This window comes from Staurois parvus, unplaced genomic scaffold (genome assembly GCF_062004578.1).
Source record: "Staurois parvus isolate SC_StPar_1 unplaced genomic scaffold, SC_StPar_1.0 ptg000351l, whole genome shotgun sequence".
Lineage (NCBI taxonomy): Eukaryota > Metazoa > Chordata > Amphibia > Anura > Ranidae > Staurois > Staurois parvus.
This window is the reverse complement of record NW_028318147.1, coordinates 1,694,971-1,721,534: the sequence shown is the minus strand read 5'-3', so window position 1 is coordinate 1,721,534 and position 26,564 is coordinate 1,694,971. Positions and strand designations below refer to the sequence as shown.

The window sequence follows — 26,564 nt, the reverse complement described above, 5'->3', positions numbered from 1 at the left end:
ATTATGAAGCCTCTCTCTACAGTATTTAGACTTTGCCATGTAAAGTTAAGGACACAGAGGACCCATGGGGATTTATTTACTAAAGCTGCAGAGTGTAAAATCAGGCTCACTTTTGCATAGAAATCAATCAGCTTCTAATCTCAGCTTGCTCAATTAAGCTTTGCCAACAAAACCCGGAAGCTGATTGGTTTCTATGCAGAAGTGAGCCTGATTTTGCACTCTCCAGCTTTAGTAAATAAACCCCATGATGTCATTAGACCTGAGCAAAGACAACTGAAAAAGGGTATAACTTACACTCTCCCTGGCTTTATTCAAGGCTTTGGTTGGTTGCTTTTCCAATTAAGCTTCCCATAAGCACTCCCTGGTCTAGCACACTCCTAGGTCCCAAGGCCTTGTTCACATGGGCATACTTAAGCATGAGTCCCTATGAGGGCTGTGCTTACCCATATGGGGATATGCAGGTGTTCCATGCATGCCTGTGCCGGCAGTCCATTCATGTCAATTGGTGCGCAGCAGCTGCACTTGCACAGCCGCTGCTCACAATCCGACAGCTGTGCGACTGCGTGTGCGGCCCACACACAGAGAGTGCATTCGGGGCCACGCACCCATCAGTGTGAACAAGGTCTAAGTCTTCCTCAAGATAAATCAAGAAAACCCCACATATATCAGTGGGTCCAATTACTTTGATCAGGACTCTGCAAGGTGAACTGCAAATCTAAACCAGCAGCACTGCAGAAAATCCATAAGTTCCCTTTAACATCTGCCTAGTGTGGGAAAATTAAAATGGAAGAGAGTCAGGAGGTTCACAACTGAAGGATTCAACACCTTTATATATTCTTAAATCTTTACAGAAACACGTTGCAACATAATGACTGAAAATTTACATTTTGCAGCTACAAAACAAAAAGAAAATGCAAACATCTAACAAAAAAGCTAAGTATTTTCATACATAAGAGTTATAGTTACAATATCAGAAAAATCAGGAATAACAACAACAACTAAAACAACACATAAATAAATACTGTTGAAATTTTCTATACAAAAACAATTATTGTATTTGGGCTGTAAAATTGTGGAAAAGGCTTTATATACATAATCTTTATTCATCCAGACCCTTACCAAAGGTCTCCTTTTACAGACAACAGTATAGTGAAATCTGATTGGCTATTAAGCTTCATCAAAAACCCCATTTGTGTGGTGGAATCAGCAGTTATGATTTAAGTAGCTGGGATAGGGTCTGGACACACTGCAGATCTGCAATCGTGATGCTTTATGAAATTTTCTTAAGCTCATTCAGAGAGCTGAGGAATGGTGGAAGGATCACAAAATGTTAACAGTCTAGCTGTTCTAAAGAGCACCATACATGGTGTGTTAGCTCGTAACAACCTATTACAATTCGTTTTACAACTTGTGTAATATTAGCTTTCTAATCCACTGTATTGTGACCTTATTATAAAAAAAAACACATAATATAATATGCATCAGCCAACTGAAAAATGACATTTCGGTTTTTGGAAAATGTTGACGATTTAGATCTCCTGGTTTTTTTCCTCTTGAGATTTCTTCAAAAGTTTCCAGATCTGCCACAGCTATTACAAGGGGTCCCTTTCTTCCTGCATTACGTTTAAATTAGTTTATATCATGGAGAAATCTAAAGCTGGCTATAGAAGGATCAAATCTTAGCTGGTTCTGCCTGGACCAACTGAGATTCGATCCATCTATGGGCAGGCTGGTTGTACTGAAGCCGATCCATCGATTGACTTCAGTACAACCTGTCAGATTTTTTTGTATGCAAGTACTTCTGGTGGCTATAGCCACTAGCAGTGATTATTGGGTTATGCCGGCCGGGAAGGCTTCCTGCTGGCAGAACACAATAGCTCACCTGAAGGCATACCCCCATGAACATGACTGTGTTGATAGGGGAATCAAGCGATTTTCTTTCTTTCCACTTGTACCATCTATGGACTGCTTAAAGCAGAACTTCACCAAAAAGGGGAAGTTCCTTTTTTCCTCCTCATCCCTCCTCCTCTGTTAAAATTGGCATTTTGACAGGTTAGGCTCTCCCCTCCTCTCCCTGCAGCCTCTTGGGACACATGACAGGTCCCAAGAGACTGCAGGATCATTCACAAGGTGATGTAATAATTAACAGTTATTTGTGGTAACTAATAGAACTCCAAAGGATAAAGTCAGATGAGTGACACACAGCAGACCTATTAATAAAAGTAGGTTTGCTAAAGCACTGTGTATCTTATATAGTTTTTTTTGCTTTTTTTTTTTAGAAATAAAATACTTGTTTTTTTATCTTTTTTTCATCCTTAACTACATAAGCCTGTTTCTGGTTACATGCACTCCAATGATGGTTGTATAATGGATGGGTTTCCTGATGGTGACAACAGTGGACCATGCCTGCTTAATGTATGTGTTAAACCAGCCACTTGTAGTCTCCACCAGAAGCCCACTTGATACACTGACAACTGAAGAGCACAACTGGGAGACAGGGACAGAGTGTTGTCGCCCAATAACAGGAAGTGCCTGAACAAGGAGCATCATAGCAGGATCACTAGGTGTTAATTTAATAAAAAGCTACAGATTAAAAAAATATTAAAACAACTTTTGAAATTACATAAACATTTTAATGTTCATATGATATTGTAGTGATTGGGTTTACATACAGTATACTTTAATATAATTATTTTATAACATTGTATGCAAGGCTTCTCTGCTGAGCTGCATGAAAATGGGAAAAACCATTCACTGCAATAGATTTAGTTGCAGTGGATTGGTCCCTCCTCTGTCAGAAGTCAGGAAAGAGTGAATGGCACAAAACGCATTGAGTGATGTCAGCCATCCATGCTTATGGTACAGAGGCAGTTTGTTTACACGGAAGCATTATAAAGTACTAAATACGTCACCTAACCAATGACACGCCTAAACAGAACACACCTCTCTGAACTAGCTGTTCAGAAAAAAAGGAAAAAAAGGACACTTTTACAGTTAAGATGGGGGATTCTCACTTTTTTGCAGGTTATAGATAGCTGGACACTGGGGACATTCTACCCCAGCCACCAACCTTAGGAAATTTTCAGGGTTTCATTATTATGACTTGATGTGACATGGAGGCAAAAGGTCCACAAAGACCCTACTCTGAGCTGAGGCAAACTGCTGAAATGGTGCAGGATCCTGCATGTCCACGGTCATTCCTGTTAATTACAGTAAAGAGTGCATAGCTTGAATACTCTAAATGGAGTACAAAGCAACACCTAGAGGTGTTCACACACACATTTCAGGATAATAATTCCCTTCTCAGAAGCCCTGAAGTCAGAGAAAAGAATTGTGGGCTCCTGATTAGGTGACCACTGTGAGATCCAACCACAGTGGTCATGTGATCGAGAAGCCGCTCCATTTTCTGGCATTAATGCACACTTCAAGGGCCACCGAGAGGTAGTATGGAGGAGTTTAAAGTCAGCAGCTGCAGTACTCGGTTTAGTTTTCACACAGTTAGGTGAATTTCCTCTTTAAAAGGTGAAATCAAACATCCATACTCACCTCTGTGCTGCAGCTGTCCCAAGACGGCTCTAAGCCCGAGAACTGAACAATCATATGATCACTGATCACTCAGTTCTTGGTCGACTCAGAGCAGAGAGCAGTGACTGTCAGTCACTTAGAGGTGGAGCCAGCTGTCAATCATGCAACTGGGAGGACTCTTGACAATATTGGTAGGATCCTTCCAGAGCCTGGAGTGGCTCTGCCATATCAGCGGATAGTGGGTCACAGGAAAACAAATGTAAGTGCACTCCTGTGACCCACATGATATGTAGGGTTCATAATTCTCTTTTAAGTAAATACAGGCTTCAATATCTGAACTTGGAACTCTGGTATTCAGTCCCACATGTCCCAATGGGTTATCACAGTAGCAGCAAGCCTGGAAAGACACACAAGGTGGCAGACCAGACCTTGGATTTCAGGAACCATTTCCATATCTTAGAAACCCAGAACTCAGGGTTCCCAAGGAGTTCATCAAAAGGTGTGCAGGTTGATCTAGATGTGGCTTTCCACTTCTACTGCCGCTTCATTAAAATTAAATTTCTAAATAAATACACAAAATACATATATAAGTGCTCTTTTACAGGTCAAATGATTTGTATTTTTATTCATCTAGTCTTGAGATTTAGATATTCCTACTGGGCAACACAGTCAGACTGATAACCTGAATTTTCTCTTTTGCAGTTAAGTACTAAAACAAGGTTACCTCCATACTCCTAGGCTGCAATTACACATTACCTAGGCAGCAGCAACCTGATATGTTACTCTGCTCTATCCTTCTGTCAGCATGTTCCTCATCAGCTCATTTGTATACAGCACTTCTGACTGGTTCTTATCGCTGCCTCTCCTTCTCCAAGTCTGAATGCTGTTTTTAGAGTGTTGCAAGATAAATGAATGATGAATTCAGTTGTTTACACTAGCTGCTTTTAAAAATACAATAATTTTAATGAAGACATAACTGCATTCATTGGTGTTTTTTACACCTGCTTGGCATTAAGCTTTAAACAAAGCCCTGGTCCATGTTGGCATAGGAAATACTTCAACCATGGAGGGACTCCATGCACATCTGCCAAAGGCAGATCTAGTGCGAATTGCTGGATCTGCAAGGAGTCTGAACTGTGACTCTTTGGAAACAAAAGGGGAATTTAACTAAAACATTCTAACTAATCCCAAGTTAAGATTGCCATACATGAAGGCAACAAAGTGTCCTACACTGCAAATAATCTCACCACACGTGAAGCACCAGTGACCATCATATTAATGAAAGGAGAGTTATGCCCCCGTGCAACTGCCACACCAGGTGTGAAAACCTAGGAACTCCTTGACAGACATAAAAGTGATTATAAAGCTTTGGCTGTTTTTAATTCAAATAACAAACATGTCATACTTGCCTGCTCTGTGCAATCATTCCTCTTCTCGGGTCCCCCAACAGCGCTCCTGGCTCCTTCCTCTTCAGCCAGTGCCCCAAAAGAAAGCCATTTCCTAAGAGAACAGTGGGCTAGCTCCCGAGCCCTGCTGTCTGCATCCAGAGACAAAGACAGAGGGGCACAGTCCCGCCCCGCACATCACAGTGTTTGACAGCAGTGGGAGCCAATGGCTCCTGGTGCTATGGATCTGCCCTGTGAAGAGGGACACAGCATGCACAATGTTGGATTGCGATGGGGCTCAGCTAAGTATGCGGAGCCTGAAGGGACTGAATGCATTAAGGTAAAAAACCTTAAGGCTTCAGAACCACTTTAAGAACGCATTTTGTGTTATTACTGTAAAATGTATGTAAAAGAAATGTATAATGTTATTCTGTTTGCTGTCCTGTATTTTAATTTTTGCACACAGATTTGTAAATTCTCCCTTTACTGGTCATCTATATATAAGGGAATGTTATTAGCATGCAGAGTATCTAAACCAAAAACAAACATTTTACACATTGCAACTTACCAGTACTCAGTAGTAGTTGCATTAACATTCTATTGTAATATTGGTTTTCTTTTTCCTTTATTTTTACCTTTTGATCGTGCCAGTAACATACTTTCTGGGTGGGATGACAAAGCAAATTCCTTGAACTGTATTTATAAAGGAACAGTGTTGTCACACAGAATGCTCTCCTGATTTGGACTCCGTTATATAGAGTGAAATTGAATTGTAGTTCACCGAAGATAGCCAAGAAAGCTGATAACATTATTTGAGACTTCAGTTCACAGGAAGTTGCAAGAACTTAAGAAGAGATCAATTGGTATTTTTCTGTACTTGCAGAAAAAAGAAAACAAATGTAGCCACCAGATATAGGGACTGGTAAGCTGCAATATATAAAATCTTTGTTCTAGGGTTCAGACATACATTATTGACTGCTGGAAAAAAGCTCTGTTAATGTTATAGAGTGTACTGAACGCATCACAAACAGATGAGCCAAGAAGCCAGGTTATCAAGAAGGAAGCAGCGTTTGCATACATAGTGAACTAATGTGGCTGCTTACATGTCAATACATAGATTTATTTATATACTATAGAGAAACAAGTTTTTTTTTTTTTTTTAAACAATTTGGCCTCACTCACAAGGGCAGCCAGGGCACTGGAATAAACAGGAGGTGGAGTTGCAATTTTATCACTTCCCTCAAGTAGAACATGCACCAGTTCAGTGCTGTACATATGCCTTGGCAAATATGAAACCCTCAGTCATGTTCAGTGAGCAGAACATCCACCAAACGTCAGTAAATGGTGCAGCCTTTTCAGAGTTAAAGGATGTGGTGTGGAGGCGACATCATTCCCAGGTGCCTGTCACCTGCATTCTGCTGCCGCCTACGTGAACTAGGCCATACTGATAAGTTTACCTTTACCTCTCCTGCTACCATGAAGTGTATTATCAGCTGGGGTAGACTGACCTTTTAAACCTTTCTCAGATTTGTACTGAAGACATGTTAACATAGATATCACAAGATTGCTGATTAAAAGAAATAAGTAAACAAAAGAAAACCATTATAGAGACACAAAACAATATATAACCGAATATCAGTTTTAACACTTCTGGAAAAAGAATGAAATGTTTGTGAAAACACAAATGACCATTTACACTGGAAACCTATGGGCCACTTGATGAGTCAACCAACAACCTGGTTTTCCCGATGTTGCCAAGCCACCATGATAAGGAACAACTCCATTGCTTTAGATTCTGTGTCCAAATTCCAAAGGAAGTCCATCCCTTCAATAACTCTTCATGTGAACAAGAAGCTTCCTGAAGTCCTTCTAAATAGTTAACAAAGAAAGGGTGATTAAGACAAGTCCAATCTAGGAGAGCAGGGACCAAAATCTGGCCAGTGCTGGAAAAAGATGGCAGGTGGGAAGCACCACTGCCCTAATGGACTAGTTCAGGCTGATTCTCCACAAATGGCAGTACTCCGCTGACATAGTAAGCTATGCCGAGAGAAAGCAGAGCAATGACAATAAGGAGGAGGAGCACCCTCCAGAATCCCAGATCCTCCACAAATTCCTGCCAAGTGGTGCGGAAGCTGGACAGGACTCCTTCCCCCTGCTGCAAGTTTGGATTCAGGAGGGAATGGCTTTCCATAGCGCTGTAAAAGAAGCAGACAAGTCAGAAAACACACAGCAAATATCCAATATATGCACACAACACATCACATGCAGGAAAAGCAAGGTAAGTGGAGATGCAGAATGAGGGAATGAAAGGTTTATCATCCTTTGCCATACGACAGCCAATCATTTTCAAACTTCCACTGGAAAATGACACTTGGTGAAAAAGTCGGAATCTGATTGGCTGCTATTCCATGTTGGCATGAAAGATAGAGGCATGTTGATAATTCAGTGCATTTTTGTTACTGTGAAATAATCAGCCCCAATAACTAAAGCTGGCTATATACTGTACAAATTTGAGCCTGTTCCCCAGGAAATTTGCTCAGTGGGGGGCCCTGTTGCCTGACATCCCAACAGTAAAAGTGAAGTAGCCAAGCAGAACATTGTTGGCAGAAAGTAGCCACATCCGTTCAGATGAGCAGCATGAGACCTATGTTGTACAGTGTGAATGAAGGAGTATGTTACCTTTTACTGTTCAGCCTGCAAAAAATGATCACAGTATGGCCAGCTTAAGGGTGAATTGACAACGTATAGTGGATAAATTGCAGAGCTCTGCGTTGCCGGTTGTGCTAGGGGGGCAGTGTGGTGCACAATTCTGCACACCGCACAGCTCCTTGTGGTTTTTTTTTTGGTACAAGCTTTATTTGAAGTGTACAAAACATACACTTCATTAACTACAATGTCGAAAAGTGTGATGCACTGCACTGCCTGACATTGCAGGGCAATTCGGCCAGGTGCGTTGCGATAAAATGCAGCATGTCTTTATTATAACATAGCACTAGGCTACGTTGCAGTGTGAATGGGACACAAGGGAAACAATTGTTTTCTGTGTGTCCCTGCATGGACAGATGTTTTACCATGTGATAAAATGTCTGTCACCGCATATAGTGTGAATTGGCACTAAAAATCTACGTACATTGTCATCAACACCCACACCATCAATGCTAGTTTGCCAGGTGCAGGAGACCCTTTATTTTCTCTGCAGAAAAAGGTTGAACGAATATATATATATATATATATATATATATATATATATACACACACACACACACATACATATATACACACACATACATACATATATACAGTCATGGCCGAAATTGTTGGCACCCTTGATATTTTTCCTGAAAATCAAGTATTTCACACAAAAAAGGTATTGCATTAACACATGTTTTGCTATACACATGTTTATTCCCTTTGTATGTATTGGAACAAATATAAAACAGAGGCAGAAAAGCAAATATGACATAATGTCACACAAAACCCCAAAAATGGGCTGGACAAAAGTATTGGCACCCTTAACTTAATATTTGGTTGCACACCCTTTGGAAAACATAACTGAAATCAGTCGCTTCCTATAACCATCAATAAGCTTCTGACACCTCTCACCCGGAATTTTGGACCACTCTTCCTTTGCAAACAGCTCCAGGTCTCTCTTATTGGAAGGACACCTTTTCCCAACAGCAATTTTAAGATCTCTCCACAAGTGTTCAATGGGATTTAGATCTGGGCTCATTGCTGGCCACTTCAGAACTCTCCAGCGCTTCTTTGCCATCCATTTCTGAGTGCTTTTTGACGTATGTTTGGGGTCATTGTCCTGCTGGAAGACCCAGGATCTTGGACGCAAACCCAGCTTTCTGACACTGGGCCCTACAGTGCGACCCAAAATCCTTTGGTAATCCTCAGATTTCATGATGCCTTGCACACAGTCAAGGCACCCAGTGCCAGAGGCAGCAAAACAACCCCAAAACATCATTGAACCTCCACCATATTTTACCGTAGGTACTGTGTTTTGTTCTTTGTAGGCCTCATTCCGTTTTCGGTAAACAGTAGAATGATGTGCTTTACCGAAAAGCTCTATCTTGGTCTCATCTGTCCACAAGACGTTTTCCCAGAAGGCTTTTGGCTTACTCAAGTACATTTTGGCAAACTGTAGTCTTGCTTTTTTATGTCTCTGTGTCAGCAGTGGGGTCCTCCTGGGTCTCCTGCCATAGCGTTTCATTTCATTTAAATGTCGACGGATAGTTCGCGCTGACACTGATGCTCCCTGAGCCTGCAGGACAGCTTGAATGTCTTTGGAACATGTTTGGGGCTGCTTATCCACCATCCGGACTATTCTGCGTTGCAATCTTTCATCAATTTTCCTCATCCGTCCACGACCAGGGAGATTAGCTACAGTGCCATGGGTTGCAAACTTCTTGATAATGTTGCGCACTGTGGACAAAGGCAAATCTAGTTCTCTGGAGATGGACTTGTAACCTTGAGATTGTTGATATTTTGCCACAATTTTGGTTCTCAGGTCCTCAGACAGTTCTCGTCTCCTCTTTCTGTTGTCCATGCTTAGTGTGGCACAGACAGACACACAATGCAAAGGTTAAGTGAACGTCTCTCCTTTTTATCTGCTTTCAGGTGTGATTTCTATATTGCCCACACCTGTTACTTGCCCCAGGTGAGTTTACAGGAGCATCACATGCTTGTAACATTCTTATTTATCCGCAGTTGTGAAAGGGTGCCAATACTTTTGTCCAGCCCATTTTTGGAGGTTTGTGTGACATTATGTCGAATTTGCTTTCTTTCCTCCCTTTTTTTGTTTTGTCCCAATACACACAAAGGGAATAAACATGTGTATAGCAAAACATGTGTTAATGCAATACGTTTCGTGAGAAATACATGATTTCCTGGAGAAATATCAAGGGTGCCAACAATTTCGGCCATGACTGTATATACACACACACACACACACACACACACACACACATATATACACACACATACATACATATATATATATACACACACACACGCACACGCACACACATACTTGCATACACGCGCTCATACACACTCCAATATAGATTTGGGATTTCAGACATGTAATATACACAGCTCTTTCCCAGTGTGCTGTATGTATCAAACATCTTCAATTTGTCACAATTCTCTGGCTTGTGTGCAAGACATTACACACCAGATGACTTGCTAGAGACATCTACTGGTTACATCGGATAATGAACATGAGGCCACTAAATAAGAGATGATAAAAATATATCCTGCACCATGGGGTTGTATTCAAAAACTGCAAAACTCAAAAACAATGGTGGCACATTATAGGAAAGCAGAATATGTGTACAGTGCTACAATACACCTCCCCCTATTCTTTAAACATTATCATAAACACCACCAATACAATTTGTGCAATCAATGAACTGCTATGTGCAAAAAAAACATATTATATACTAAAGATGTGGGTGTGGCACTACAATACACCTCTCCCTATCCTTTAAACAATATAATCAAACTCCATTAGTAAAGTTTGGACAATCAGTAAGATGTGTGATTCAAACAATACTATGTAATCAATTTCTGAGATATATAACAAATGCGTATTAAGCTTGTGACTACCAAGCATTTATTGAGTGTAAGTGTTCCTAAAGATTTGTAACTTTCAGTAAATAAATGGTAATATACTATTGGGCGCATTTTTGGTTTTGTTCCATGTCCTCTCGCATCAGTTTCTAGAGGAGAGAACGGCATCTGGATACATCCCCAAGAGAGGAGAGAGAGGAGCTTGGTGGAGAGGCAAATGAGCTATTAGACCCATCTAAAAAAATAAGAGGTCATGGATGGCTGGTGAGTGCGGTGTGTGGAGGGGAGCACAAAACTGGAGTGAATACTGCACATTATTTTTTGCCACTTTTGAACTTTTATGAAATAAGCAGAAGAGACACTTTATGGCACTATTATGATGCAGTTTATGGGATTTCATTATTACATGAGGGGTCTTCAAAAGTTTCCGCAATTTCATATTTTCTTTGGAAACGGTAAGGGCAAAAGAAGTAGTAATTGATCATGTCTGAGAGTGTCATGTGACTAGTCTGCCTGCCAAGCTGGCTGATCTTGCAGTTTAGTATAGTAGTTGTCACGCTGTGGTGAAAATGGCTGTGAAAGTGTGGAAAGTTTTTGATGAACCCTCATATATTTGCATGAATTTTTTGTACATAGTAGCGTTTGAATCACAATACTATGTGCATCTTTTTGATCTCACAAACTTTACTAATGGAGTTTATGATATTGTTTAAAGGATAGGGGAAGGTGTATTAACCACCACACCCATATCTTGCTTTTTAGAAATAAAGAATACTAGAGCTTATACTAATAGCTAAAATTTGGACCCAACAAGTGATAATGTTTAAATCAGACATGAAGGCAATGTTTATAAACTAAACAGTGTACCTTTGACATATATACTAATAATTTTCTAACCATTTTTGTTTTAACAAAATAACGCATGGAGTTTGCAAATTCTCCCTGTGCCTGTGTGGGTTTCCTTTGGGTTTCCTCCCACACTCCAAAAGACATGCTGGCGAGTTTATTGTCTTCTGTCCCTGGCATGTGTATGCACGCATATGTAGTAGGAAGCTACTTGATGGCAGGGAAAGATGTTAATGTACAGTACGTAACATGCTGTGCAAATTGCCAGTGCTGTAAAAATATCTATTATAAATAAAATGTTTTTGAAATAGTTTCTTCTCAGTCACATGACTGCCATCTCATTGCCATGTACTGTGACGGCAAGGGCTTGGGGATGTATTAATGCAGCCCTGAATGTCGGATAGCACAGCTCTCTGCCTGAGCAGTAATTTTGATTCAGGCAGAAGGAGTACACTGGGTTGGCGGGATTACAGAACGCTGCAACGATGTGTGGCACTATTGCATTATAAGAGGGACCGTGAACATCGTATATACTCTGATAAAAAAAAAACTGTGTACTTACCTATTTTTAATCTGGTCTGGTGATGTAATACAGCAGCTCTGGCTCCTCTGTGTCAGTGAGCAGCTGCTGCAGGGGAGAAGAGGGAGCACTGACAACAGCTGGGCCATGGGAGCTTACAGATGATGTCACAAATCTTGGAAACCACAACTGTTGTTGAACACTCCCTTACACAGGGTAGCCGGAGTTACAGGATCACGTAACTGGACTGAGTTTAAAAAGTATACAAATCTTTTTTGATACAGGATAGGCAGAGTAGTTAGGAGGGGGGGGGGGGAGCATTTTTAGGAATAATTAGGCTTTACTATCACTTTAAGAACACAACACAATAAAAGCTAAATAATGGTCAGATACCAAAAGGGTACTTGAGAAAAGCAACCCCACAAAAGGAGGTCCTTTGCATAAACAATGGCATTGCTAAGGGGTGCATCTTAAGGTGTGGAGATACACTAACATGGGTTAGAGAATGGATGACCAGTGGCTCTGTTAGTGTGTTCTAGGACTTTCATGGTTGATAGGACAATGGCTAACCCATAATGACATACAAGTCACTAAGCATCCTTATTAAATACACAGTGCTGTGAAAAAGTATTTTCCCCCTTCCTGATTTTTTTATTTTTTGCATTTTTGTCACATTTAAATAATTCAGATCATCAGACAAATTTTAATATTACTCAAAGATAACCCAAGTAAATACAAAATGCAGTCTTTAAAATAATTATTTCATTTATTAAGGGAAAAAAAAGCTGTCCAAACCTGCCTTGCCCTATGTGAAAAAGTAATTGTTCATTCAACAATAAGAAAGATTGAGGAAAAATGGAATCCATGAGAGAGTTTCAAGGCGAAAGCTACTGCTGACCAAAGAGAACACAAAGGCTCATCTCACATTTGCCAAAAAAAAATCTTGATTATCCCCAAGACTTTCGGACAAATATTCTGTGGAATGATGAGACAAAATTTGAACTTTCTGGAAGGTGTGTATCCCATTACATCTGGTGTTACATCTAACACAACATTGCATAAAAAGAACATCATACCAACAGTCAAACATGGTGGTGGTAGTGTGATGGTCTGGGGCTGCTTTGCAGGACCTGGACGACTCGCCATAATTGATGGAACCATGAATTCTGCTCTCTACCAGGAAATCCTGTAGGAGATTGTCCGGCCATCAGTTCGTGACCTCAAGCTCAAGTGCACTTGGGTTATGCAGCAGGGCAATTATCCGAAACACACCAACGAGTCCACCTCTTAACGTCTCAAAAAAACAAACTTAAGGTTTTGGAGTGGCCTAGTCCAAGAACAGACTTAAATCCAATTGAGATGCTGTGGCATGATCTTAAATAGGCCATTCATGTTTAAAAACCCTCCAGTGTGGCCGATTTAAATCTATTCTGCAAAGAAGAGTGGGCCAAAATTCCTCCACAGCGATGTAAAAGACTCATTGCCAATTATTGCAAATGTTTGATTGCAGTTGTTGCCGTCAAGTGTGGCACAACCAGTTATTAGATTTAGGGGGCTAATACTTTTTCACACAGGGCCAGACAGGTTTGGACAGCTTTTTTTCTCTTAAAAATGAAATAATTAAAAAAATGCATTTTGTACTTACTCGTGTAATATTGAAATTTGAGGATCTTAATCATTTAAGTGTGACAAATACGCAAAATAAATAAATGAAATATAAAGAAGGGGGCAAATAATTTTCAACAGCACTGTATGCTGCAACAAAAATTGATTACATGACAGACATCTCAGCTGCTTCTTTACAGATCTGCACTGCTATGCTGTGCCACTAAATGGAAAATACAAAATGACTTGCGTTATGCTGAGGGCATATATACATATAGTATATATACTGATCTTAAAAAATATTAAAAGTAAAAAACCGATGTGGGAACACTCATATGGAAGTAGCCATTGTCCACACACATATGCTAGGTGTGGGGTAATAAAACCAAACATATTCATGGAATCACTGCTTCCATCTGAATCTAAGGCCTCATGCACACTGGTTTATTTTAAATGCTATTTCTCCTGGCAGGAAAAAAAAAATCTGTGTTATAAACTCACTTAAGCTAGATTTTTTCAAACCAGTTTAGGCGAGTTAAGCAGTGTTTGGAGTCTGGGCATTTATTTCAATGGCCAGAATTTAAATTCATTCTGGCCATTAAAATAAACTCTGAAGTGCTAAATGTGCCTAGCATTTAGGTGTGTTTAGATGCATTTAGGTGCATTTTTGCTGCGTTGGGCACTTTTCAGTAAAAGCACTCCTCTCCTGAACGTGATTCTTCTGTGTTCAGGAGTGGACCGTTTTGCTGCCTCTAAGCTCTGCAGCTCCTAAACTCTGGTAAAAGCAATTGTGTACATGGACACATAGGCTTTTATTAGGTTGAGTTCAGGAGAATTTGTTAAAAAAAAAAAAAAACTGCATGAGGTGTTTTAATTTATAATGTAGTGCCTTTTAAAGGCCAAGTTCACTTTTAGCTATATGTTGCATCTGTATATAGGGTGCAACATGTACTAAAGAGCACCTGCCTGTACCCGTGACAGCAGGCAGGGGACCTTCTCTCCGCACTCACTGTCACAATTTAAAAATAGAGCAGCTGTGCAGGGCTGCACCCGCACAGCCATGTCGTTCATTTGCAGCCATCTTCCACCGCAAAAGATGGCTTGCAGTTCTCAATTAACTGCAAGGGTGCTGGTGAGTGCTCTTGTAGTCCATTAATTCTTCCTGCTCTTCAGTAACTGCTTGCCCGTACAGGAGGTACAAGCAGACAGCTGTACTGAGAGTCTGCAGGAGCCTGACATTGCACTTACAATTTGCTGATCTGCTATGTAATGTTCTGCAAAAAAAATGTGCATTTATTTTTTTAAGTGAATTTGTCCTCTAAAATTATATCCTAACATTTTGGCACTTCTCTGGCAATAAAAACAAAGCTTTATGATGTTTGGCAGGGTTTTTGCCTAATAAAAGAATCATAATGAGAACACAAAGTGCGCACATATGTGAACAGTCTTACTACTACACCCGGTTTCACCAGTAGATGGTGCTGCAGCTGAATTATGTGGACAGGAGGTATATCCATTCTTGCTAGACATACCAGCCATTCCATTCACAACTGAATCAAAATCGACATCTTTTATTATACGTCTTTGGGAACAGTACGGAACCCTGAGTTCTATGGATAATACATAGCATTCAATGTAAGAAGTATGAATCAATGTTCCTTTAAAGGGAATGATCTCAATGTTCTTTAAAAATGTGCTGCAGAAAAACAGGGTCAGTGCCATAGAAAAAAAAAAAAATTATGAGAATGTTTTGTTTTAGGAGTACCTAAACCTACAAAAATAAAAATTGATAGTATTGCAGCTTACCAGTCCTTAAATATGGTGGCTGCATTTGTTTTCTTTTTCATACTTTTCCCCCGTTATTTTCACCTGGTAATCCTGCTATTAATACACTTCCTGTCCTAGGGCGGCAACCGTACTGAGCAGTGCTGTGACCCTTGGACAGGGAGTGTGTTAGGACTACATAACATCTCCCTCTCCTCTGCATAACATGGGGAGGTGTTTTGTAGTCCATGGAGATAGCAGGGAACGACGCTAATAGTCCAAAGGCAGAGTTACAGGAAGTTATCAGCTCACATGATATCTTGTTGAACAAACAGCTCTTTTTTTTTTGCACTTCTGAAATATATAATAAAAAGTTCTCAATGGTGTAACCAAAAGAGAGCATATAGGGAAAAAACCTATTGTTAAAGTTTACATAGACTTTAAATAAATACCCTCTTGGATTGGTAATATACTGGAATATATGATTAACTTTAACTCACCCATAAGATTTGAGAAGAGTGTTACACATTAGCCCAAGAGAGGTAAAAATCAAAGGTCACCCTCACTGTGAACACCAGCTTAGACTGGTCTCTCTGGTTTAAGAAGCGGACTTTTATATTAGCAATAGACTTGCTATAATAAAAAAGTCAAACCTGTCCCAAACCTAGCTAACACATGTATATGATGATAGATGCAGAGGTTACCTTCTGTAAAAGCGGCATTTTTAAAATATTCAGAGATACAGGCCGTGCAAGTTGTATCCAAATCAAAGTAGAAATACACTTTATCTAAGCTCCATAAACTGAAAATGCTATTTGATTCGTGTTAATATTCACACCAAACGCACCCACCCAACCAGGCCTCCATGCTTTATTTTATTGTGAAATCACTTTGAAAAACACCCTCCTAGCATTTCTAGCTGTGGCTACTTTCTGGAATCCATCTGCCCTTAACTCAGGCAGGCAGATAGGCAGGGTGTGCTTAGCTGAGAAAGCCCTCCTCCAGATGAAAGAAAAAAATTGCCCGAGAAGACTCCTGGGATGTATAACATAATTTTGGCCTAGACCAAAAACCAGGAAGCAACTAAAGAAATGTAAAGTAAAATAAAAAAGAAAAAAGAAAAAGGTTAAAAATCAAGTAAATATGACCTCCTACCCACGTTCAAATATGGGCTGCTAATTGAAGGGGGTGACTTGAATTCCCTGCTCAAACGACTCTTGGACTCTTCCAATGGGACCTCTTCTATATTACAACAAATCAAATCTCTACCCTGGCGGACATTACACCGGAACATGAAAGATTACACAATCTTTTCCCCTGCCACACCAAAAACACTCCAGACTGGATTACTTTTTGCTTTCTCAACCGGACTTAAATGTCCTAAAGCCTTAAGATTGTTTTACCCGCATGCATTCTGTCCATAATGTAAAAAACCTTGTGTGCCACAGGATCCTCCTTCATACCCATACCATTGCACAACAAAAAAAAAATTTAAGATTTACAATCACTTTAACTTACCTATAGTTGTTAACCAATGAACCAATGCTCACCTCTGATCACCATCCTACTACAATGATTTTACTCTTCCCAGACTGTGAACACCTCAACTTGTGACGGTTTAACCCTTCTTTAACAGAGTAATCCCCTTAACCTACAGACCCTCCAAACTAAACTTTGAGAATACTTTGCCATTAATGACACTCCAGACACTTCCACTCTTAGGCTACGTTCACACTAGCCTTGTTTGCAAGCGGCAGACAGGCGTTTTTGAAGCGTTTTTACTGTTTCCCAAACGCCTGTGAAAATTCTGCACATTGCAGCACATGGTGCTGTTCACACGGGAGCGTTAGCGTCACGTTGCATAGCGTCGCGGCAAAACGGATGCCTTTGGTCGAGTCAGGAGGAGTTGAAGCCTCCTATTCAAGTCTATGGTGCCGCTCCACAAACACCCGGCTGGCGTTTGCGGTACGGTTGCGACGCATTTGTGGGGTGTTTGCAGAGCGTTAACACCATTCAAACATCACTATAGGCGTTTGTGGGGCGTTTTTAACGCTCGGCAAATGCCTAGCAACCGCCGCCAAACCGCGCATGCGGCGTTTGCGGAGCGTTAAACGTTCCGCAAACGCCGGACCAACGCTTGTCAACCGCTATAGGGGCGTTTGGCAAGAGTTGGAAAAACAGTCAAGGGTGAACGAGCCCTTAGTCAATGGAAAGAGTATCATTGTCTTCCAAAGTAAAAAAAGAGAAACCTGCACATATCGCTGCCCTTACAACCTGTCTGCAAACACTGGAAGTGGCTCACAAGAAAACGCAGACCAAAAACATCCTTTGGAATTTTATTCAGGCTATAAATGCACTGTTATAGGAACTAGGAAAACAAACCTGCAGAAGGTTTGCACTTAGTCAAAATGTTTTGTGAACATGCCAATAAGAGTGACAAACTGTTGGATGAAATGCTACAGGCTAAAGGAGTGGAAATGACCGTCTACTCTATCCAAGACAAATACGAGACAGCTCACTGTAAGACAACAGATATTGTGCAGCAGTTCATATGTTATTATGAAAAACTCTCTAACTTCTTGACCACTTCAACCAAAAGCTCTACTTGCCCGACTAGCCAAAACCTAAATGAGAACCACAGCCAACCAACCATGCCTGTTAACCAGGCAGGTAATAGAAGCATAGGTCCCGGCAGAGGAACATCCCAAGCTCTGAAACAGAAGTCCTGCAAAAGTCTGGGAGCAGATGGACTGCCATATTACAAACGTTTTTGCAGACACTCACCCTATCGCCTCACTGCATTTAACTCTTTAGCAGATAACCCACACCCTTCAGCTCACTTTTTAGAAGCCCATATATCTGTAATCCATAAAAAAAATAAAGATTCCACACAAGTAACAAATTACAGACCAGTTTCCCCTCTCAATGTTGAATTGTACACAAAAATCTTAGTAGGGTTTATCCCTGTTAGAGAAGCCCACAATAATACCATCAAATCACTCAGTGTTCACCATTGGCTGACCACAAACTCTAAGAGAGACTTTTTCTTGTCCATGGACGTAAAGGTGTTTGACAGGGTGGCCTGCAGCAGTTCTTGTGGCTAATGGATTGAGAATGAATTAGAATACTAGCCCTATATACAACCCGTCAAAAAGTATGAAATCACCACTCTTGGAATATGTTCATTCAATTATTTAAATGTGTAGAAAAAAAAAAAAACAAACAATCACAGACATGCCTCAAAACGATTTTCATTTAACATTCCAACCTTGTGGCTTTAAGAAACACTTAAAAAAATAAAAAAGAAAGAAAACTGTAGTCAATTGCAACTATTTTTTCAGATCAAACAGAGGAAAAAAATATGGAATCACTCAATTCTGAGGAAAATATTATGGAATCGATCATGTACTTTGCAGTTATAAAACAAACATCTGCATCTGATTACATCTGCTAATTAGTCTGCAGTTAAAAAAAGCTGTTGCACCAAACTGATTGACATGAATCATGGCTCCAACACGAGAGATGTCAGATGAAACACAGGAGAGGATTATAAGACTTCTTCAAGAAGGTAAACCATCACAGAATGTTTCACAAGATGTTGGTTTTTCCCAGTCAGCTGTGTCTAAAATCTGGACCAAGTACAAATCAAATGGGAAGGCTGTAAAAGGGAAGAGTACTGGTATAACAAGGAAGACATCAAAGCATCAAGATAGAAAACTTAAAGCAATATGCCTTGAAAACAGAAAATACACAACAAAAAAAATTAGGAACAAATGGGCAGAAACTGGAGTCAATGTCTGAGGATGAATTGTAAGACATCACCCAAAGGAAATGGGATTTACATACAGAAGAGCCAAAAGAAAACCATCATTAACACCTAAACAAAAGAAAAAAAATACAATCATGGACTGTGGATGACTGGATGAAAGTGATATTCAGTGATGAATCACGAATCTGCATTTGGCAGGGTGATGATGCTGCAACTTTTGTTTGGTGCCGTTTCAATGAAATCTATAAAGATGACCGCCTGAAGAAAACATACAAATTTCCACAATCATTGATAATATGAGGTTGCATGTCAGGTAAAGGTACGGGGGAGATGGCAGTCATTAAATATTTAATAAATGCACAAGTTTATATTGAGATTTTGGACACTTTTCTTATTCCATCAATAGAAAGGATGTTTGCTGATGATGACATCGTTTTTCAGGATGATAATGCATCTTACCATAGGGAAAAAAACGTGAAAACTTTCCTTCAAGAAAGACATATAGGGGTTTATTTACTAAAGCTGGAGAGTCCAAAATCAGACTCCCTTCTGCATAGAAACCAATCAGCTTCCAGGTTTCATTGCCAAAGCTTCATTGAACAAGCTGAGGTTAGAAGCTGATTGGTTTCTATGCAGAAGGGAGTCTGATTTTGGACTCTCCAGCTTTAGTAAATAAACCCCATAATGTCAGTGGCATGGCCTACAAATAGTCCGGACCTCAATTCAATTGAAAATCTATGGTGGAAATTAAAGAAAAGAGTCCATGACAACGCTCCAACCTGCAAAGCTGATCTGGCAACTGCAATAAGAGATGAAGAATACAGTTTGTCGATAGTTAAATCCATGCCTCAGAGAATTCAAGCTGTTATAAAAGTCAGAAGTGCTGCAACAAAGTACTAGTGGTGTACTGCAGTGGGTTTTTTTTTCTTGATTTCATAATATTTTCCTTAGAATTGAGAAATTCCATATTTTTTTCCTCTGCTTGATCTGCAAAAACAGTTGCAACTGACTACAGCTTTCTTTTTTCTTTTTTAAGCGTTTCTTAAAGCCAGAAGGTTGGAATGTTAAATGAAAATAGTTCTGAGGCATGTCTGATTAGTTTTTTTCTACACAATTAAACAATTGAATGATTATTTTCCAAGAGTGGTGATTCCGTACTTTTTTGCCAAGGGTTGTACGTCCCTGTCAGAGTAAACGTAATGGCCATCTATTGGATGCGTTCTCTATAAGAAACAGGACCAGCAGGGATGTCCCCTTTAGCCCATTCTTTGCAGTATTTGCTCAAACCCAGATATTAAAGAATACGTTCACCTTTCATAACATGTTACACCGATATTCAGGATGTAACATGTTATGATCAGACCAGCCCTCGCTCCCCCACTTTGAAACGTAACTTTGCCTCCTGAGATGGTTTTACAATGCCATTGCCATTTCCACGGGAAATCTGGAGCTATTACGTACTTGGAAATACAGTTTCCACAACCTCAAAGACCTCTACTCCCACAACTATTGGCCTTTGCTTAAAACCTTCCAACAGGACCTTAATAATTGGGACAGGTCCTGTTCTTAGTGGTTTGGAAGGACTTTGAAAATGACTGTGCTTCTTAAGTTCTTTTACATAATGCAAACTGTCTCGATTAAGTTCACTGCAACCTTTTAACCATTTACATAAGGCTTTTACTTCGTTTCTTTGTAAATCAAAACCCCCAAGAATAAGTTTTACCCATTTATCACTTGCCAAAGACAGTGGGGGCACAGATCTTCCCGATATGAAGTGCTGTTGCAGAGCTAGTCAGCTGCAGAGTATAATAGACTGGCATGTCCATAGCTTTAGCCTTAGAAAACTCCTGTTTTCGATTCGCAAAGGCTTCCTAACTGTAACCATGCAGGAACACAATTATAAAATTTAAAGCGCTGAGCAAACTGTGGGCGCTATATAAATCCTGTTTAATAATAATAAAATATTTACTAGATGCTACAGGACGCCTATCTCCTCTCATAGGATTTACCCATACACGATGAATTGCTGCTGGCATGAGCTCTAAAAAAGGCTCTCTTATTCACATTCCATGAAATTGCCCCAACTTACAATCTGTATATGTATGGCATCCACAAGCTTATTACTAGGGTTACGTCTTTCCCCTAGACTTCTCCCTCGCATATTATCTGCTTCACCACTTGACAGCAATAGGCCACTCCTTTCATAAAACTTTGGCTATACACATGGGTAAACATCACATGTGTATACCTGATTTCTTAAGTTCACGGAGTTCAAATTCCCGTGACTGAGTTGAAAGTATGTTTCAGGGTTTTTTTTTTATTATTTTACTCATCCACCTTTCCAGCCGTTCAGTGTCTGCTACACCTCTCTGCCAATTCCTCCACTGGCTTCTGCTCATCCAACGAATAAAATTCAAAATACTAATAACTTGTAAAGCCACCTACAACTCAGCCGCCAGCTACATCACTAGCCTGCTCTCAAAATATCAAGCAAACCGTTCTCTTCGGTCCTCCCATTCTCGCCTTCAGGACTTTTTCCCAGCTTCTCCCATTCTTTGGAACTCCTTACCCCCATCTGTCCGACCATCCCCTAATCTATCCATCTTTAGATAATCCCCGAAAACCCTTCTCTTTAAAGAAGCGTATCCTGCTTCGAACTAATACACTGTGTTTTTACTTTCTCCATCAGCTCATCCCCCACAGTTATTACCTTTTGTATCACTTGACCCTCTCTCTCATATTGTAAGCTCTAACAAGCCGGGCCCTCTAATTCCTCTTGTACCAAATTGTATTGTAACTGTAATGACCGCCCTCAGTTTGTAAAGAGCTACGCAAACTGTTGGCGCTATATAAATCCTGTATAATAATAATTATTTTAGTGCGCAATACAATAAAATAATATGCTGGTCTATTACCCTGTCTTTAATCTTCAAGGTATTCCACAAACTAGTGAGGTGGTACGCTATCTTCCCCTAACCCTCATCCCTATGCAGCCCCCCCATTTTTTTTCCTCTCTTTCTCCACTCCTTTTTAACCCTTTCCTCCCTCTCTATTTTCTTATCATGATTCTTGACCTAAATGTTCTCTCTCTCTCCTGTGTCTGAACAAAGTACAAGTCAACACTACACAGGGTTAAAAGGTTCACCTTAACCCCTTCACGCCTAAGAGTAAAACAAATCTTAAATTTTATCAAAAGGAAAACTGGCCCAAAACAGTAAAAAAAAAAAAAAATTTTTTTAAAAATATTTAGTTGTGTGTTTCTTGTTACTACCATAACCTAGCACCAAAGAACAACCCAAAATAAATTTTCCAGCTCTTGAATATTGCAGCGATACCATATATGTGTATGATACTCGTTGTTTGTACCTGTACTACAGCCCAAAAACACACTGACACCGATACCAAGTAAAAAAAAATAAAAAATAAAAAAAATAAATTGTGACCTTTGACCCTGGCACTGAACTAGATCAAACCTTGATCTAGGTATTTTTACAGTTTTTTTTCTCTATGCAAGGAGAGAGAGAGGGGGGGGGGGGGGGGGAGAGAGAGATTCAAAGAGGAAAAAACCAAGGGGAGCAGGCTTCACAGTGACTGATCACTGTGATAGCCAATCAGAGGCTATCACAGCGATCATGTGACCCAGAATCGGGACCCTCCCATCACAAAGACAGGTACGCAAATATGCGGCCCCATGGAACAAAGCCTGGTTCTGTGAGACACATATTTGTGTGACGTCGACGCCAAGGGGTTAAAGGAAACCTGTGACGGAATACATATGTAGGCTGCCCTTGCTTATGAAAATGTTAGTTGCTTAGCTGACCACCTTGCTGTAATATTTATAAATTACAAACTCTTATTTGTATGCTTGTTCTGCATCTGAATAGGGACTTGTGACTTTTTTATTCTAATCTGCACACTTTTAGGTTGGTAACTCAAAGTATTGAAGCCATAGGGTCGACATATGCAGACAACTGGCATCTTCAAAATAAAATTAGCATCAGCTTCTGTTTTTCCCTCATGTCAGGTATACGTGTGATGGAGCGTGCATTGGTTTTCATGCAATTCCAGCTTATCAACATTGAAGATCACAATACAGGACTATTAAGATTACTTAGGAATGTTCACCTTGCCCAGTAGCCAATTCAGACTAGAAGTATCAACAGAAACTTTGCATGTTGGTGGGGTGAAAGTTGAATATAGACAGGAGACAGCCATCTCTAGCCTTAGATTACCCTATTCTACATCCTCATATCTTCACTCATTTCGCGCAGAATTAATGATTCGCTCCAAAAACAAAGTGACTTCATCACACACGTTTTCCAAATTTTTTAAACTAACCTTTTTTGTGGTACAAAGCTGTGCATCGCCCTATGGCTTTGTACACCACTTGTCATCAGCACACAGTGCAAGAGCTGGAAACTGCAATATAGGTTGATTGTGCAAAAAAAACAGCACACAGCCAACCAACATTCTGTGATTCCTAAGGTGACAATGCTGCTCCTGCAGGGGTGCAGACTCTGTTGGCACTGTCACGTTAGGACAGGAAGTCTCTTATTGGTGGGATCAACAGGTCAACTCTGAAGAAATAAAAAGGATGCAGAGAAAAAAAAACAAAACAACTCCCTCAATTCATCAGAAAAAAGCTAACATTATTTGGGGGGGGGGGGGCAATTTAGGTGAGCATCTGGGCACTGGAATTGCCATCTTGTTGACAATCATTTGGCCTTTTTTTTAACAAATCAAGCGTGGTTGCTAAATTTAAACGGTCAGAGGCAACAATATATAATAATACATTCTGTCCTGTAGGGAGATGAGGCTTGAGGCACTGAAAGGAAAAGTTAGCACATGAGCAGTGTTGTGTGCAGCATGAAGCAGTAGTTAAGCAAGGAGGAATTAGGTAAAAATATAAAGAGCTCCCAACGTACCAATCTTCCTCCGTGGATCCTTCCGACAGAGTGCTGTGTCCCTTTTCCATTAGCAGCTCAGAGCATTGGACATACCTTTCGCTTTCAGCCGTCTGCATGGTCTCCATTTTAGAGTGAGTGCCTCTATTGAAGCCCTTCACTTCTTGCTCTTCCAGAGACTCTAACATGCGGATGACTTCTTTATTCACTCCTCTGCGTTTGGCTAGGACAAGAGGAGTGGCCCCTTGGTGATTGCTGGAAAGGAATTAAGAATAAGTTCATTAAGGAAGAACTCTAAGAAGCACTATGTTGCCGCAACAAAATATCAAAACCATTTCAGAACCAACTACTCCCTCTTTGAAAACATTTAGGGGCTTCCAAGATGACCATTGTCACCAAACCAGAATGGGAAATCTCCCATTTTACAGCTGTCACCAAGACAGGGAGAGAAGTCAAATCATCCAAAGGGGACACTTGTTTCAGTGACAACTGTTTAACTCGGGATTTCCATCCATTTTGGAAAGATTTCCTCACTTCCTGTTTTGCCTTCGGGACAGGAAGTGAAGAGAAACTTCTCCAATGGGATACAGACAGCAAAAAACGCTGGACAGATCCTAGCAGGTACAAAAATATTATTACATTGTATTTGCACATATTTACAACATGGCTGTGCATTGAATATTGCACTTTTGGTTACATTAGTGTTGTCTGTTTAATGAAGAATCCTGGGCAAAAATGTTACCCACTGCACGGGTTAACTGCTCATTTTTGTCTAGGGGATCTCAGAGCCGAGATATACATACCCTATCCGCTGATCCTCCGAGTGCAAGACATGTCCCAGTTGCTCCTGCCCCCTTGCATTCTTGTGAATGGACTGTTCCTGATGTCATCACGCCCATAGATCAGCTCTGGACGTGAGGATGGCAGGAACAGTCCACCACTAGCCATGGAGGAGTGTGGTTTCCCGGAGGAGCAAAGGATTGGGTAAGTATACCCTTTTGGTGTGCCCCTAGACAAAACAAGCAGTTAACACATGGAGTGCGGGCACAGCAAAAATGTTTTCATGGAGTTCTGCTTTAAAGCCAAAAAATAATGCCAAAAGAAAAAGGTGTTAAAACTGTACAATTTGAATATTTTAATTTTTGTTTCCAACTTCCCAGCAGCCCCAACACAAAATACCCATACTCAGCAGTATGCTGTACAGAAAGATCACTAAGCTATGTTGTCCTCTTAAAATAGCCAGGCATGCTACCTGCCTGGTTTTAAACAACAGAGCTGCAATCAGCACAAAGGGTGAGTATTTCTGATTGCAGCTCTGCAGCTATAAACCTGTGCATGCAGTCTCATAGCTGCATATCTGTAGTGTGAAATCATCCAAGGGCCTGCTGCCTGTAAGTGCTAGTCTCAGTTGGAGTGACATCTTGTGAGACAACATTACTGTGCAGCCAACTGTTCAACTTGCTGGAGAGGATGCTGTACCTGAGCACCTGCAGTACATGGATCTTCCTTTTTCTTCTTCAACCATTTGGTAGACCTGTTCTTTCTGCACCTCTCCCGCTGCTGCTTGACTGTCAGTCCTTAGTTATCAGATAACTAGTCTTGGGGGGGGGGGGGGGGGATGACATGGCACATCATTCAATGAATAACAGGGGGACTGATATACCAGGGTGTGTCAATTTCTGGACCAGAGAAAAAATGTGAACTGTAACACAGGGTATAGACCAGCTCATGGTTTACACAGATAACAGAGAGGTTAATGAATGGTCTAGAGAATCTGACAAAATACATCAAATTGTCACAAACTATTGTGTAAATAAGAATTTCCCTTCACCTTTCAAACATCCTCATTTATGACCTCCAAATAAAATTCAAATGTGTGTTCACTGACATTTACTGCAACAGACAGGGAGCCTGAGACCAAATTACATGCAAACTCTCATGTCCATCATACTCATAGATGTAAATTGGTGAACTGAATACATGAGAAAGTAAAACTCTCTAAGGCAGACTTTTTCAACCAGGGTGCCTTCTGGGTTCTTCAGGGGTGCCTTGGCAAAATGCCTAAAAAAATGTCTAAAAATGATGTACAGGGCACCGGATAGACATAGATGGTGAAAATGTCTTTCATGCAACCATGGTCTGCAGGTAAGAAATTCACTGGATTCCCCCATGAACACAGTCAGTCTTGACAAGGGAATCCCTCCTGCAAAGCCATCATGTCTCCTTGTGGGGGGGGCAGGGGAAGCCGTCCATGCCGGGGGAACACAGTGATTCTTGCTAGTGGCTACAACAGCCGCTAGCAATAATCACATGTAAAATCCGTCAGGCTGGTTGTGCCCAAAATTGATCAATCAACTTGGGTACATTCAACCTGCCCATACATGGTTCAAATCTCAGCCTGAACCGGCTGAGATTCGAACTGTCTATGGCAGGGGTGGGCAACTGTGGCCCTCCAGCTGTTGTAGAACTACAAGTCCCATGAGGCATTGCAAAACTGACAGTTACAAGTATGACTCCAAAAGGCAGAGGCATGATGGGATTTGTAGTTCACCAACAGCTGGAGGGCCAAAGTTGTCCACCCCTGGTCTATGGCATGCTTTAGTTTTTCTACATTTTAGAACAGAGTGCCTCAAGATTGTGCTAAATTTTAAAGGGTGCCTTGACTGGAA

General features: G+C 40.6%; 1 protein-coding gene across 2 annotated transcripts in view; it reads right to left on the bottom strand.

Annotated features, from left to right (window-relative positions):
* Nucleotides 1–810: 810 nt before the first annotated feature.
* ANKRD46 (ankyrin repeat domain 46) overlaps nucleotides 811–26,564 on the bottom strand; it is a 38,796-nt gene continuing 13,042 nt past the window's right edge. For both annotated transcript variants that reach the window (XM_089684643.1, XM_089684644.1), the window contains exons 4-5: nucleotides 23,917–24,150; nucleotides 811–7,105 (exon numbers count right to left, since the gene is read on the bottom strand). In XM_089684643.1, the coding sequence (XP_089540769.1) occupies nucleotides 6,889–7,105; nucleotides 23,917–24,150 (451 nt within the window). In that variant the 3' untranslated portion in view covers nucleotides 811–6,888. The remainder of the gene's footprint in view (nucleotides 7,106–23,916; nucleotides 24,151–26,564) is intronic.